The following is a 14,873-nucleotide window of genomic DNA, read 5'->3' as shown; positions in this document are numbered from 1 at the left end:
CTTCGTTACCGCCGATATGGAGACATCCACTTTGGGAAACTTCAAAAGCTCCAAAGTCTCCTCAGGCAAAGGATAAAGCTTGTCCATGACCCATCTCACTCGTAGACCTGATTCCGGAGCATCCCACTCCCGGACCATCAGCTGCTGAACCATGGGATGAAATGGAAAAGTTTTGGCGGGGCCATACAACCCCGCCAGGACTGGATCCACCAAATCCTGGGAAGAGACCTCCGAAGAGAACTCCACTCCAAGCTCCGACAAGATCCAGGGGATGAGAGGGTCCAACTCCTCCCTGTGGAACAGCCAAACAACCTTCGGGTCATCTCCCTCTAGAGGCAGCGCCTTTTCCAGCTCTTTGTCTGGGTCCACCCCAGAAAGGAGTGGGGGAGCCAAGTGATCATCCGAAGACCTGCCGCCTGAGGGGTCCGGACCCAGGAACGAGGAGCCCCGTACCTTGCTGACCTGAAGGGTCTCTAGGCGCCTTGGAACCTTCTTGGGAGGCCCCTCCGGCTGTCCCTGTTGCGCCCCCCCCCCCCCACTCTGCTGAGCCTGGGTAGCCAGGAAAGCCTTGTGCATTAACAGCACAAAATCCAAGGAAAATGCAGACTGACTGCCCACCACCCCCTCCAGGGGTTCGGGCTTGTCCACTGAAAGTCCTGACTCGGGTCCTGGAGGTCCTTCAAAACTGCTGGGCACTGGAGAGAGATCAGGGGGGAGGTCCCCTCCCCCTGAGCCCACGCTTTGGCAAAAGAATTCAAGATGGCCGCCGTTCCTGGGCTCAGCAGGAACAGGTTGGCCGGGTCCTTGTGAGCGGCACTTCTCTTCCCCGTGCTGCGGGACTTAGATAGGGACCCCAGCCACAGCTCAGAAGGCCCCTCCCTGCCGGGGAGGCACTGAACACAAAGCCCGGATCGGGAGAGCCACAACACAGCCTCCCCGCAGGCAGCACAGTGCGCCAGCCGCAGCATGAGGATGACTCGGGGAAGGCGCCAACAGGACAGGGGAGGGAAACGATCCCCCACCCCCGGAACGGTGTATGCAGCCTCCAACAAAGCTCCAGAACGCAGTAATACCCCACAAGCTCATGCCTCACCTTATTTTAGTCTTTTAATCATTTTGTTTTAATAAAAATGTGAAAGCTCTGGTGGGAAAGGGATGGGGGGGGGGGGGGTGTGAAATTATGGCATGCCGCACTGCACAAGCATGTAAATGAGTATAATGGAGAATGGAGAAACAGAAAAAAAAAAGTCCTGCAAAGGAAAGCCACCAGTAATGTGTTAAGAAGTACCCCTGGTAGGGCGATCATCATATTAAAACAAAAATGAGGCGCATTTCGGTGGAGCACAATTGGCCTGAGCTCCCCAATAAACTGACATGTGCATTGTAGGAAGCCAGACACAGCTGCAGTTCAGAAGGTGTGGGCTGATTCCACTGCTGAGTGTGCATAACCTTTACTGTTTAATTAGGTCTCACAGGAATGTATTTTATATGCTTTTCTATTGTGATCCGCTGAGAACAGGATTTCTTAGGACCAGAAGAAAAAAAAAAGGTTTATAAATAACTAACTTTGCTGGTGCAATGTAGACAAATGGAACCAATTTCCAAATTTTTTAATTTACCAACCTCAATGGTGTCACTTTACCCATAAAACGTTCACATAAGGGAAGAGGGTGAGCAATAAGCCAGATGACCGCAAGGACCCTCGTTCAGGCACTGATATTTGCTTCAGGCTCTGATATTTGCTATTAACAAGGGCAAGCTAAGCTAACCTCTTCAGGGCAGGGATTCATTGTACTTGTATGCCATCTGTTGTGCCTAATTTAGTGCACTCTATAACAGTAAAATAAAGCAAGTAAATAGAGAATCTTAGGTACCAGTGGGGTTAGTGTTTTTTTGGTATTTCTGCCTCCTCTCCGTGCAGGTCTCACACAGAAGTTTGTTGTTCCCGATCAGCAGCTCCACGGAGGTGAACTGGTAGAGGCAGGACTGAACAGAGCACTCTTTGGAGCTGGTGACATAGGCCTGGGAAAGGGTCTGGAAAGCCGCCTGGGGGCTCTGAGTCAAGGTGGGGTTGTTTGCGAGTCCCCGCAACAGACCGGCGTTTTCCTGAGCAGCTGGGTGGATGCAGAGTTTGGAAACGGCGCTGCTGAGCGCCTCTCCGCCGCGGTCCTTTGCTCTGCCATTGACAGGCACTTGGCGAGCATCACCAGCTGACGCGGGGACGGCGCTCCCGGGAGCGGGCTGCTTAGAGGCGCTTTCGCATTCCGAGGCCTCGCTGTCTGCATCCACGCTGCTCTCCGAGCGACTGCCCTCCCCTCGCTCGCTGCCATCGGACTGGCTGCCCACCACCGTGGACTGCCTGGTCTCTGTCCTGTCCTCCGGATGCAGGGGGGCACAGCTATCCTCCAGCTTTTGCACGTCACCGTCGTCCTGTATGATCACGGGGCTCCTTTCTTCATCGCTACAGGAGGGTATCCTTGCCAGTCTCCGCTCCTGATTCAACTGGTTCTGTAAAAAAAAAAAAAATCGGAACACATCAAATCACCACCAAAAAATTCTCATGTGGTAACAAAAGTTAATCAGATACCACAAGACAAAGGAACACCTGCAGCAGTTTCCACTCAGAAAAACCACACTCAGGACAAGCTAGGTTAAAAACCATAACATATGCTTCTGCTTGATTTTTTATTTTTTATATAGTGAGCTCCATCAAATGAATAAACAGTTTACCATCTTTTCAAAAAGCTTTGGGGTTTGCAAAGTTATTTATTTGCATAAACTTGTCCAGTTCACCTTGGTGAGACATTCAGCAGCACAGATGCATCACTAAATATACCTATCTTAAGTGAGTCCTGGATAACTTTATCCGACTAACTTTAGGACTACTCGAAGGCACAACCAGAAGTGGCTGCATAAGTTATCCAGCTAAGTCTGAATATTGGAATTAGCCAGATAAATTATCTGGCTAACTTAACTTGCCCTGGACACCCCTATATTATCTGGCTACACTTCAGTTGAATAATAGATTACCTGGCTAAACTTTGAAATATTCAAAAATTGGCATTTAGCCGGATAACTTGCAAATTATCTGGCTAAATGCCGCTGAATGTGGACCTCTAAGTCTGGCGTCTGCCACTCAGGCATCTTGTTGGGAAATATATCGAGACACCCAAACCTTTAGGTACTAGGGCACTGACCATGCAAAGATTCAAAAACAAAGGTAAAATTTTTAAACGACCTGAAAGCCAGTTAAAGAAAACTCAAGGTTGGAGTTGTTAAACTGCACAGTACTCTGAATAAACTGCAAACTCTGCAATAGAGGAGGATTTGAGCCCTGCATGTGGTGAGTTACAGTAATCTGAGCGGTCCATGGCTAACACATGGATCACGGTTGCCAAATGATCCTATGGGGAGAGAAAGGCACAAGTTACAGATCGTGTGTAACTGGGGAAAGCAGGACCGCACTGAATTCTTAATATGGCTTGGAAGAGAACGATCAGCATCCAAAACAGCCCCAAGAACTCTAGTTTCTGATTTCAATGGCAACACAATTCCTTCAACAGTTAGACAAGGGGGGCAGGGAACGATACTGTGGATTCGTGACCCATACAACCTCTGTTAATAGTTGTGTACAACTCCACTTTTATTTACCATGGATATCACGAACTAGAGTCAGATCCTATCAATCAATCCCTCAGAATAAATGAAGCACAATAAAGTAGCCAGCCTGTCTCTAAATGTCAAGTTGATAGCACTATCATCCTCTTGAGTCAATTGATTTTACATAGCTGCAAACTACAAGTGTTATCATCTGGATTTCTTGTTTTTAATTTATTTTCTGAATGTTTTTAGAAGAATCATACTAATATATCTTATGAATTGCTGAATTTATAGTTTGCATAACTGTTAAAACTATGCTACAAGTGCTGCATTTTTATTGTTGAGATCTGCTAAGACGGGGCTTCTCAAACTTGTTCTGGGGATCCCACAACCAGTCTGGTTTTCAGGATATCCACAATGAATATGCATGAGATAAATTTGCATATCATGGAGACACATTTGCATACACCGAGTCTCCATTTATCTCATGCATATTCATTGTGGTTATCCTGAAAATCCGATTGGCTGTGGGTCCCTGGGACAGGTTTGGGTAGCCCTACACTAAGAGCACTATTAGCAACTTTGAGAACAAAAAAAACATGAAGCACTTTTTTTCAGGGAGGTAAGGAAGAGAGAAGCACATTGCTTGGAGATTTAAACTACCTGAGCTCCAGCCTGAGCTAGGGGAAGGATTCCGGAAAGATGATTTTATTATTATAACAAGGAGTGTGGCTAGCGATAATAGCAAAAAGCAAAGACTCGAGAAACATCAGAAAATACTGCTTGATGGAGAGGGTGGTGGATGCATGGAAAATCCTTCCAGAGGAAGCAGCAGAAACAGCAGCAGAACTGAAGGATGGATGGATTAACACAAAAATGGTCCCTAACCAATAAGAAGGAAAGCCAGAGATCAGCTTTGCAACAGAAAGTACTTTTGGCAGACTACATGGGCCCTGTGGTGCTTATCTACCATAAAAACAAAACGTCTTAAGACAAAAAAAGGAAAGAAGAACTAGCAGCAAGAAAAAGGCAAGCTACTATTTCTAAGACTCTAGTTGATTTCATGGGCTAAACAGTAGAGATGTGTATCTTTTTTTTTTCTTTTCTCATTTCGTGGTTTGGTTCGTGTCCCCCGCGGGTAATTTTGTTTTTTCCGCGGTTCAGGATTTTTTTTTTTGTGGTTCCCAAATCTCGTGTTAGTGTGCACTAACTCCTGTTAGCGCACTAACACAAAATACAAATTTTTCCAAAAGTTCGGAAAAATTTCCTTCGTTTCAGAGCGCTCCTGAACCATGACAAATTGTCTAATTTGTTTAAAACGAATGCACATCTCTATTAAACAGAATCATCATCACTGAAGCTCTGTCTTACAATCTTAAGAGATGCCTGCAGGGGGTGAAACAAGAATCTTATTCCATCCTTACCTTGTCCCTGGCTAAGGAATGTTTCCTGCTCAGCTCTGGCTGTTGGTTATTCACACTGGCGACAGCTGCGCAGTGGTGCTGACCGAGGTCCGCCCCTGGAACATTTTTCCCTTTGCTTGTCCTTCCCATGGGCGTGGGTTTTGAAACCTTCATAGATAAATGCAGGGGAGAAAAGAGTAAAAATCCACTTTCTTTTAGGCGCCTAATTTTCACCACTTTCCTGGTCACTAAAGCATGCACCTCTACTAAACATAAACAAACCGCAGACCAATTAATTGTCTAACAGATTATGTTAAATGTCATATTACATGCAGAGAATTCTAAGGTGTGAAAAAGCAAAGGGAATCACACCAGGAATGAGGCTGTGCCAACTAGACGGGTCTTACAGTGCTCATCTACCATCACATTCTGCTGTTTTATTTAATTTAACTGCAAGTCTTTATCTTGGTTTCATGTTCCGCATGCTGCTTCTTCTGGTTTATGTCGTCTTCACCTTCCCTGCTAGCAAAAACTACCATTGACTAACGACTGCAGTAATGAATGAAAGAGCCGTCTCAATGTTGCACAGATTTGCCTCAATTTATTTAAAGCAGCAATGGACAAGTGGTGTCATCGCCTTCCATACTGCCATGCCCAGCCTTGCTGACAGATAATTCAAGCAATGGATGACAGCATATTTAATTGGGACTGTAGCGAAACAGCGCTTCTGCATGCTCTGCAATTTATCATTTCCTCTGTGCTGGCGTGCAGGTGGTATTTGACCTCTGCACAGTGGGGTAGATTTTCAGAGCCCTGCTCGCCTAAATCCGCCCAAAACCGGGCGGATTTAGGCGAGCAGGGCCCTGCGCGCCGGGAAGCCTATTTTACATAGGCCTCCCGGCGCGCGCAGAGCCCCGGGACTCGCGTAAGTCCCGGGGTTCTCGGAGGGGGGCGTGTCGGGGGGCGGGCCCGGTCGTCGCGGCGTTCCGGGGGCGTGTCGGCAGCGTTTTGGGGGCGGGTACGGGGCGTGGCTACGGCCCGGGGGCGTGGCCGCGCCCTCCGTACCCGCCCCCAGGTCGCGGCCCGGCGCGCAGCAGGCCCGCTGGCGCGCGGGGATTTACGTCTCCCTCCGGGAGGCGTAAATCCCCCGACAAAGGTAAGCGGGGGGTGTAGACAGGGCCGGGCGGGTGGGTTAGGTAGGGGAAGGGAGGGGAAGGTGAGGGGAGGGCAAAGGAAAGTTCCCTCCAAGGCCGCTCCGATTTCGGAGCGGCCTTGGAGGGAACGGGGGGAGGCAGCGCGGCTCGGCGCGCGCAGGCTATACAAAATCGATAGCCTTGCACGCGCCGATCCAGGATTTTAGTGGATACGCGCGGCTCCGCGCGTATCTACTAAAATCCAGCGTACTTTTGCTTGAGTCTGATGCGCAAGCAAAAGTAGGCTGATCGCGCTTCTTTTAAAATCTACCCCTGTAGTTTGAACAGAAGCTTGTTTGGCTGCTGGCTTAACTCAGAATGAGGCTGGGACAGCCCACATATCCCAGGATCCCTAAGGAAGCTGTGAGACAAACATCCTGCAGCGTTCTGTTTTACCAATCATGGTGGTTCACAGTAGCACGTTATGAACATAAGGCCATTGCTCAGGGAGCAATTATTAGTATTATGTGCCCTGACTGGCTCTTCAGACAGAGAACTAGTCCTAAAGGTGCTAAACTCTCTAGTCTCAGCAGGAAGTTCAGAAGGAGCAGATCTCTGCACTGAGGCCCTGGTCAGCTCACGTGGACAGCTTTTTCCTGACCTCTCCAGACACTAGATAAGCATAGCAGAAAATGTTTAGCTAGGTTTTGCTATTTAATTGTTTCACCTGTTCCTGTCTGCAGATTACATCTTTTTTCATTCACTGTTCTTACTTTTTGTTAATAAACGTATTAGTTTGTTAGCTCTGCCTGTCTGGGACTCATTAACAATCTCAGTATTGTGTGTATTTGGTCTGTAGATGCACTTCAGGGAATTGTGTAACCCTTGGGTTATGTGGGGTCCCTAGAAGCCACCAAGGGATAGCTTGCGGGTTGGGAAAGTTGCCCATAGGCAAGCAGGAACCCAGTTGGTGGGTTGCTAATGCAGGAGCACGTGCACAGGGGCAGACAGGCCTGGGCAGTGCTTGGCAGGACCCTCTGAGTGGTCACATGGTTAACACTGAGCATTAGTGGTGGCATCGAGGCTAGGGGCGGATTCCCGATGACGACTGGCCCGGGGATTTGCCGCCCAGGCCGGCCCAGGAGATACCACGTGGTCTGCCGAGCGCTGCTCTGTCACGGCCACGCTCGGCAGACCACGTGACTAGAGTGACCAGCCCACTGGGGGGGATGCCCAATCCCCTGATAATGCCTCAATCAGGGGCGGATTGGCCTAAGTCAAAAAATCAAAATAGCTGGTGTGGATAATGTTCCAACTTTATGACTGCATAGAATAATATTCTCTCACAAATTTTCTGTTTATAGAGGAAAAAAGACCTCAGCACTGGTGTTTTTTCTGAAAAATTTTATCAGATTTTCAACCAGTCAGTGCAATCATGGGTCTTTAAAAAACCTCTTAGAATGATTCATTTTATTGAAAATCTATTTTGATAATTTTTAAATTTTTCTTTAAAAATAATTATATTGAGCACATACGCTTATGAGCTATTATACGTTGTGCTAGCTCCTGAAAAATTCTTAGTCAATGGTCAATCAGCACTCTGACAATTGAGCCAAACCGGCTGAAGTGAACCAAGCTGGCACTACTGTGTGTAAAACACATATATTGCAGTCTGTAAGTTATCATATAAGCCCGGCAACCAATTATATTTTTATCGGCACTGTTACTGGCGTGGAATTACTTATCTTAGAAGCAGCTTTTCCTTCTTTAAAGTTTAAAGCTGCCTGGACGCCAAGAGACACACGAAACACCGACGTTGGCAACGTTTCGCAGGATGCTGCGTCAGGGCAGTGTCTCATCAAAGTAGAGATTTAATTTCTCTCTTGATACAAAGCCCGAAGAATAGAAGGAAAATAGATTTTCAATAAAATGAATCATTCTAAGAGGTTTTTTTAAAGACCCATGATTGCACCGACTGGTTGAAAATCTGATAAAATTGTTCAGAAAAAACACCAGTGCTGAGGTCTTTTTTCCTCTAAAACCAAATAGAAAATATATGAGAGAATATTATTCTATGCAGTCATTAAGTTGAAACAATATCCAAATACCACCAGCTATTTTGATTTTTTTATTTAAATATACACTGGTGGATCCTTTAGTATTTCCTTCGAATTGAGGCATTATGTGACAAGGATGCAAATGGATAACTTGCTGTTAAGGCTGGTCAGTGAATCTGAACCCTGTTTAAGAGATTTTTTTTTTTTTGTTTTTATCATCTATTTTTAGCCGCTCATATAGCAGCCACCATGTAAAAATATTCTGAGCCCAGCTGGCAAATCACTAATTAAATTAAGACATTTACACAGTAACACAGTAGAGGATAGCAGATAAAAGACCAACCGACCCATCCAGTTACACACCTCCAGTTTTATACCACTTATAAACCAACACCAGCTCTCCCACCATGTCTTTTAATAAACCTCCCTGACCCCTCCCCATTTTCACCATTGCTTTCTACGTCTGTCCCAAGCATGCTTATTGACATCCACAGTTATAACCATGGCGGCTCCAACCTTCTATGAAGCCTGGTGCCGCTCTACTGCTGCCATTGGGGCTGTAACCATGGCTGTCTCCTGGAAGCCTGATGCCGTTGCCTATCACCTCTCTGCCTATTGGCTTGCGTCTTTCCTCAGAGGCACTCTCAAGTTTCCTATGGTTGAGAAAATGCTCAGATCCCCTCCTTTGTTTTTTCTACCCGTTGCCCCTTCTCCAGCCCTTACCTTTGCACTCTGCAACTATTCAGAGGACGTTTAAATTGGGCCATAGCTTTGGTCATCACCACCCCTGCTGGCAGGTTATTCCAGGCATCTTACCTCTACTTCATTAAAGAAGTAATTTCTCCTGCGCCCTCTGTACCTTCCTCCCTACAACTTTGTGTCATGACTTCTTGTCCTTGAGTTTCCTTTTTTTTTTTACACCTTCCCGTTCTTTACTGAAGCCTGCCAGATATCTGAATGTTTCCCTCATGTCTCCCTAGTCCCTTTTCTTCAGCGAGTACATTTTAAGTGGCTTCAGCCTTCTTTGAAGGGTTTCTGTCATAGGCCTTCTATCAATTTTGTAGCCCTTTTCCAAACTATTTCCATTCTCCCAGTGTCCTTCAGAACTGAGCACACTAAGGTATGGGGTCTCTACAGAGGCAATATATTACTTTCTTTTCCCTGCTGCTGATATGCAATGAAGCATACATTAGCTTTCCCCACTGGCTTTATTACATCGACTGCCTACCTAGATCTTTTGCTTCTATGACAGTTTCCAGCTCTTGTCCCAATTGTTAAAAGGTTAACGGATTTTCCATGCCCTAAATGAAACATTTAGGGCATGAAACATTTTTTTGAAATCGAAACTCATTTTCCAAACGCATGATCTTTTTTCCTGTTAAGAAAAAAAAATACCTCTTACCCTCTCTTCTATAATTGGAAGCGAGAGATCAATGAAAGGTTCCTTCACAGTAGAAATCTTCGGTTTACAGCAGAGGAGGAGAAAGGGAAAAACAGGAATCACTTGTCTGTAAGAGCCGGGGTCTCCCTCCTCACAACGTGTGTCTCTCTCTTATAGACCACCAAGTGGCCTGGCTCTGTTATCTGTTTACACGGCACACTACCCGAGACTGGCTGCTAAAGCCCTCCTGCCCAAGGCTGCTCAGCGCTGGGCTTACCAGGCAGTCTTAACCTCACTGCAGGAAGGCGTGCATGTTTGGCGTGGATTTCACGTGGCCTTCCTGCTGATGCCGAGGAGAGAGTTTGGAAAGGGGCTTTCAACCCAAAGGAAGGACAGCAAGGATATTTCAAGGTCCAAAAGGTTCCTCTGGTCGGCAAGAAAGCAGCTCAGTGAATTATAATCTGTTTTGTAACCTGGGGATCCCTGGTTTCCTTCTACCACCCAGATATATGGTATGCGTCTACATAATCATAGAGAGAGAGAGAGACTCAGGGCTGGTTAAACACGCACACACACGTGAAAAGAGACCAAGAGGGATGGCTGCCCTTCACTTGAGTCTTACTCTCATCAGCCACATGAAGGGTGGGGCGCTTTCCATAGCTCATGGATAACACAACCTCCCCCTTACTTAGGAATAAACCTTAGATCTAATGGACAACCACTGTGCTTTTTTTTTTTTTTAAGTTTAATTTTTAACTTCCAATGGGGCTGATTCAGGCTGGGACTACGGCAAGACAGGATTCACAGCTCTGGCATCAGGGATGACCTCTCAGCTGCCTTCTTCTAAAAAGAAAAAGCACAGGTAGAGGTTTATCATCTTCTCTCCAGAAATTTACCAGTTAGAAGTTTTGAAAATATAAAATTTTAGGTCTTATCTTACCTACAAAAGGAAAATTGGTTCTTACCTGCTAATTTTCATTCCTGTAGTATCACAGATCAGTCCAGACTCCTGGGTTTTGTCTCCCCTCCAGCAGATGGAGACAGAGAAAGTTTTACTGACATTGCCCTATAACCTAGTGTGCCACCTGCAGTGGCACACTAGGTTATAGTGTTGATCTGTACCAAAGCCAAGATAGTAGAAACACTAATATCAACAAAGAATTAATAACCCCTTGAATGAGCAGTGGGAAGTGGAAATTTATAACAGATAAACTTGTCACCATTAAAAAACATGAAGGATTAAGCAAAAACCTGCCATTCTTCAGATTAATTGCAATAACAGATTGAGCGGACTCTCCAAATCTCCTCTTCCCAACCAGGCGGGACTCTGGACTGATCTGTGATACTACAGGAATGAAAATTAACAGGTAAGAACCAATTTTCCTTTCCCTGTACGTACTCAGATCAGTCTAGACTCCTGGGATGTACCCAAAGCTTCCCTAACCGGGGTAGGACTGCGAGAGTTCTGCTCGACGCCTGGCAGAAGTGTGCAAGACTTCCAAAGTAGCCGCCCTGCAAATCTCTTGCAGTGACCTTTGCTCTTTGCCTTATGTCCCCTTTTAAAATTTTTTTTTTTTTTTTTTTACCACTCCACAGCACAAAAACATAAGAACATGCCATGCTGGGTCAGACCAAGGGTCCATCAAGCCCAGCATCCTGTTTCCAACAGTGGCCAATCCAGGCCATAAGAACCTGGAAGTACCCAAAAACTAAGTCTATTCCATGTTACCGTTGCTAGTAAGAGCGATAAGGCAACCAGAAATTGACAGTAACTTTAAGATACTGCAACCATACGCACCTGAAAACCAGAAGCCACAATTCTTTCACAAGAGATATTGTAGCTCCCAAATTTGGGAAAGCCGGAAACGCCAATGACTGAGATAAGTGAAAAGACAAAACCACCTTTAGCAGGAAAGCTGGAACCGTCCACAAGGAGAGCCCCAAATCCGAAATTCTCAAGAAAGGATCTCTACATGACAAGGCTTGAAGCTCTGAGATCCGTCTAGCGGAACTAACTGTCACCAAGGAAACCACCTTCAAAGTGAGATCATTTATAATAGTCCGTCTAACAGGCTCAAAACAGGGCCGCACACATGCCTTTCAGGACTAAGTTAAGGCTCCAGGAGGAACACAGCTTCTGAACCGGTGGTTGCAAATGTCTCGTGCCCTGAGGAAAGCACACCCCCATCCGGATGCGCAGCCAGAGCCATTCCATGCACCTTGACCTGAAGCCAACCTAACACCGCCACTTGAAATCTGAGAGTTAAAGGACAAAACCTTCACCAAACCTCTTTTCAAGAAGCTCGCATAGGGACAACCCCTGCTCCATGCACCAATCCTCAAAAACTCTTCAGACCCTCACATACGTCAAGGAGGTGGAAGATTTTCTAGCCTGCAAAAGAGTAGAAATAATATCATCAGAGTAACCTTTTCCCTCTTAAGAGTTTCCTCTCAAAAGCCAAGCTGTGAGACAGAAGCGAGTCATCGGATCTGCAAATATGGTAACTTGGTACAGAAGCTTTGGCAGATGAGCGAGACTCAACAGGCCGACCACAGCTAGATTGATCAGATCTGCAAATCAAGGTTTCCGAGCCATTCACTGCTAGATTGATCAGATCCGCAAACCAAGGACTGCGAAACCACTCCAGAGCCCCCAGAATCATATCTCATGGGTGAAGCTCCACTTTCTACAAAATCCTGCCCATCAGCAGCCACGGCGAAAACAAATACAGTAGAATATCCTGCGGCCAAGGAAGAACCAAGGCGTCGACACACTCTGGTCCACACACTCTTCTGCGACCGAAGAAGTGGGGTGCTTTGGCATCTTGCTAAGTTGCCATTAAATCCATGCGAGGCTTGCCTCACCTGCAACAGAAGAGAGCCATTGCTTCCTCCGAGAGCCACCACAATCCAGGATCCAGCTGTTGATGGCTGAGAAAGTCCACTTGCACATTGTCGGCCTTAGCAACATGAGAAGCCGCTATCAACTCCAGATACTGCTCCGCTCAGTGGATCAGCTCCCGAACTACCTGAGCCACCGCTGGACCCTTGGTACCACCTTGCTGGTTGATATAAGCCATCGTCGTCGCACTGTCGAACAAGCCTCTGACTGGACAGCCACGAAAGAGAGGAAAAATGCACTCAGTGCATCCACACCGCAACTGATAGACCATGACACTTCTTCTGCTGACCACTGACCTTGCCCCAATTGATCTTGGCAGACAGTTCTCCAGCCAGAGAGGCTGGCATCAGTGGTAACCACTGTCCATTTCGGAACTTTCAAGTCCACCCCTTGACACAAAGGGTCCCAACCAAGCCACCACAAGAGACTGGATCCAGCTAATTCCATAAGCGGCAGTGGAAGCTGAAACTGCTCAGACAACAGATCCCACCAGGAAAATAAACGCCATTTGCAAAGGTCTCATATGAGCAAACACCCAAGGCAAGAGTTCACACGTGGATGCCATGGAGCCGAGAACCTGTAGGAAATCCCAGACCATGGGTATCTGGCTCTCCAGTAATCTGCAGACTTGCAATTGCAACTTGACAATGTCTCCTCTGTAAGAAAAAACCTTCATCAGCTTGCTATCAAAGTGTGCTCTCAGAAATTCCAACACTTGAAATAGGACGGGATGACTCTTAGACCAATCCACAATCCAGCCGAGTGATGGCAAGTGCCGCAGCACCAGGATCCACCGATTGCCTGCAGTGGACCCCTGACTTTGCCCAAATGAGCCAGTCGTCCAGTTTCTATTTGAAAATGAGGAACCTTGAGAGCCACATTCACCTTCTTTAGATCCAAAATTGAACGGAAATATCCCTCCATTGTTTTGGCACCATGCAATCTATGGACTAACTTCATATCCCTTGTTCCCCCAATGGAACAGGAACTACGGCTCCCAGAGCTTGCAATCGGTCCACGGTTTCCTGAATCTCTTGCCAAACGGAGCGCAAGGAGAAACCTTAAACGATTCCCGCAGTGGACGAGAGAATACTAATGCGCAACTGACTTTTACCACTTCGAGAGCCCACTGGGTTGATGTGGTCTTGATCTACTACCCGAAAAATAGAGCCAGATCCCTCCAATCAGAGAAAGAGAGGAATGAACCGACCTCACTTCATTGGGAGTAATTGACTCCTCTGAAGTCCTGGCCGAGACCTTCTCTGCCAGATTTTCTCCCCCCCCCCCCCCCCCCCTCGAAAGGGCTGGTTCCAGGACTGCTTCCCTCCTGGTGCCTTGCTTCTGAGCTCCCACTAAAGGCTTACGACCGAAACCAGGACCGCCCTGCAAAGTAACTCGTTTCCTCTGGGCTTGTCCTCTGGCAACCTATACCCTTTAGTCATACAGAGCATCCACTACATAAGCTGCGGCTGGCTCAGAGACCGCCTGTTTGACTTCGGATGGAGATAGCAACCTTGTAGCCTGGAATTGCTGAACCCAGGGCAAACTAGCTCTCTGCATGAAGCTAGTGAACCCAGCAGCTCGAATGCCAAGCTTGGATACCGCAAACATCCTCTCGAGATAAATCTCCAACTTTTCATCTTGCATGTTCTTCAGCACCACTGAACCAGCAAAGAAAACGATGTGTCCATCTCAGGAAATCGGGAACAATGCAAGCGTGTTCTCCGGCAAGGGCTATAACTTTGTCATCGCCCGGCCTACCCTGAGGCCTGTTTTGGGAGTGACCTACTCCCTGACCACCAGCTTCCTCATAGATCTGACAAAAGGGAAGGCTTTCGCTGGACCTCTCAGGTCATCCATGACTGGGTCCACTCCCTCTTGATTAGATTCCTCTTATCTGGGGCATCTGGGTTATTGTCGGGTACAGTTGGATCGTTGCCAAGCCCAGGAGTGCCCAAAAAAGCAGGAACCTGCAAAGCGCCATCCGACTCATCGAAGGCAATATTCGGACTACCTGCTACTGTCCTCATCCCGAAGACCCTGGGCACCCTTTGCAAAACTGGACCCCCAGAACATGCTGGTGTCTTAGCAAGCCACTGAGCACCAGGCCTCTGAACACGGTCCACCTGCTTCCCAGTTGCCTTTCGCGCCAAATATGCTCAATGTAAAAGCAGGATGAACCCGGAGAAGAAAGAGAGGGCTCCTCCAACCCGGCTTCAGAAGGATCCCCCTGCTTGCTGGAAATGGGGTCTTTATTTTAGATAACACCCTGGCCCACTAGCGACAGCTGAGGGAGAGTTCGTCATATCCCTGAAACAGTCCCAACGGGCCTTCAGCCCCGGACAACATGGTTGCCATTACCGCATCCCGCGGGGGAGGGGGAGCCAACTTGCCAGG

At 47.2% G+C, this 14,873-nt stretch overlaps 1 protein-coding gene across 4 annotated transcripts in view; it reads right to left on the bottom strand.

The window, feature by feature from the left end:
* The window catches only part of USP45 (ubiquitin specific peptidase 45), a 204,974-nt gene that overhangs the window by 33,055 nt on the left and 157,046 nt on the right, over positions 1-14,873 (bottom strand). The window contains exons 12-14 of one of the 4 annotated variants that reach the window (XM_029595369.1): positions 9,596-9,652; positions 5,025-5,171; positions 1,875-2,508 (exon numbers count right to left, since the gene is read on the bottom strand). In XM_029595369.1, coding sequence (XP_029451229.1) covers positions 1,875-2,508; positions 5,025-5,171; positions 9,596-9,652 — 838 coding nt within the window. The other 3 variants (XR_003855613.1, XR_003855614.1, XM_029595370.1) reach the window with 3 other exon arrangements.

Source organism: Rhinatrema bivittatum, chromosome 3 (assembly GCF_901001135.1).
Source record: "Rhinatrema bivittatum chromosome 3, aRhiBiv1.1, whole genome shotgun sequence".
In the NCBI taxonomy this organism is placed as follows: Eukaryota; Metazoa; Chordata; class Amphibia; order Gymnophiona; family Rhinatrematidae; genus Rhinatrema; species Rhinatrema bivittatum.
The sequence above is the reverse complement of the archived record's forward strand: the minus strand, read 5'-3'. Positions and strand labels throughout refer to the sequence as shown.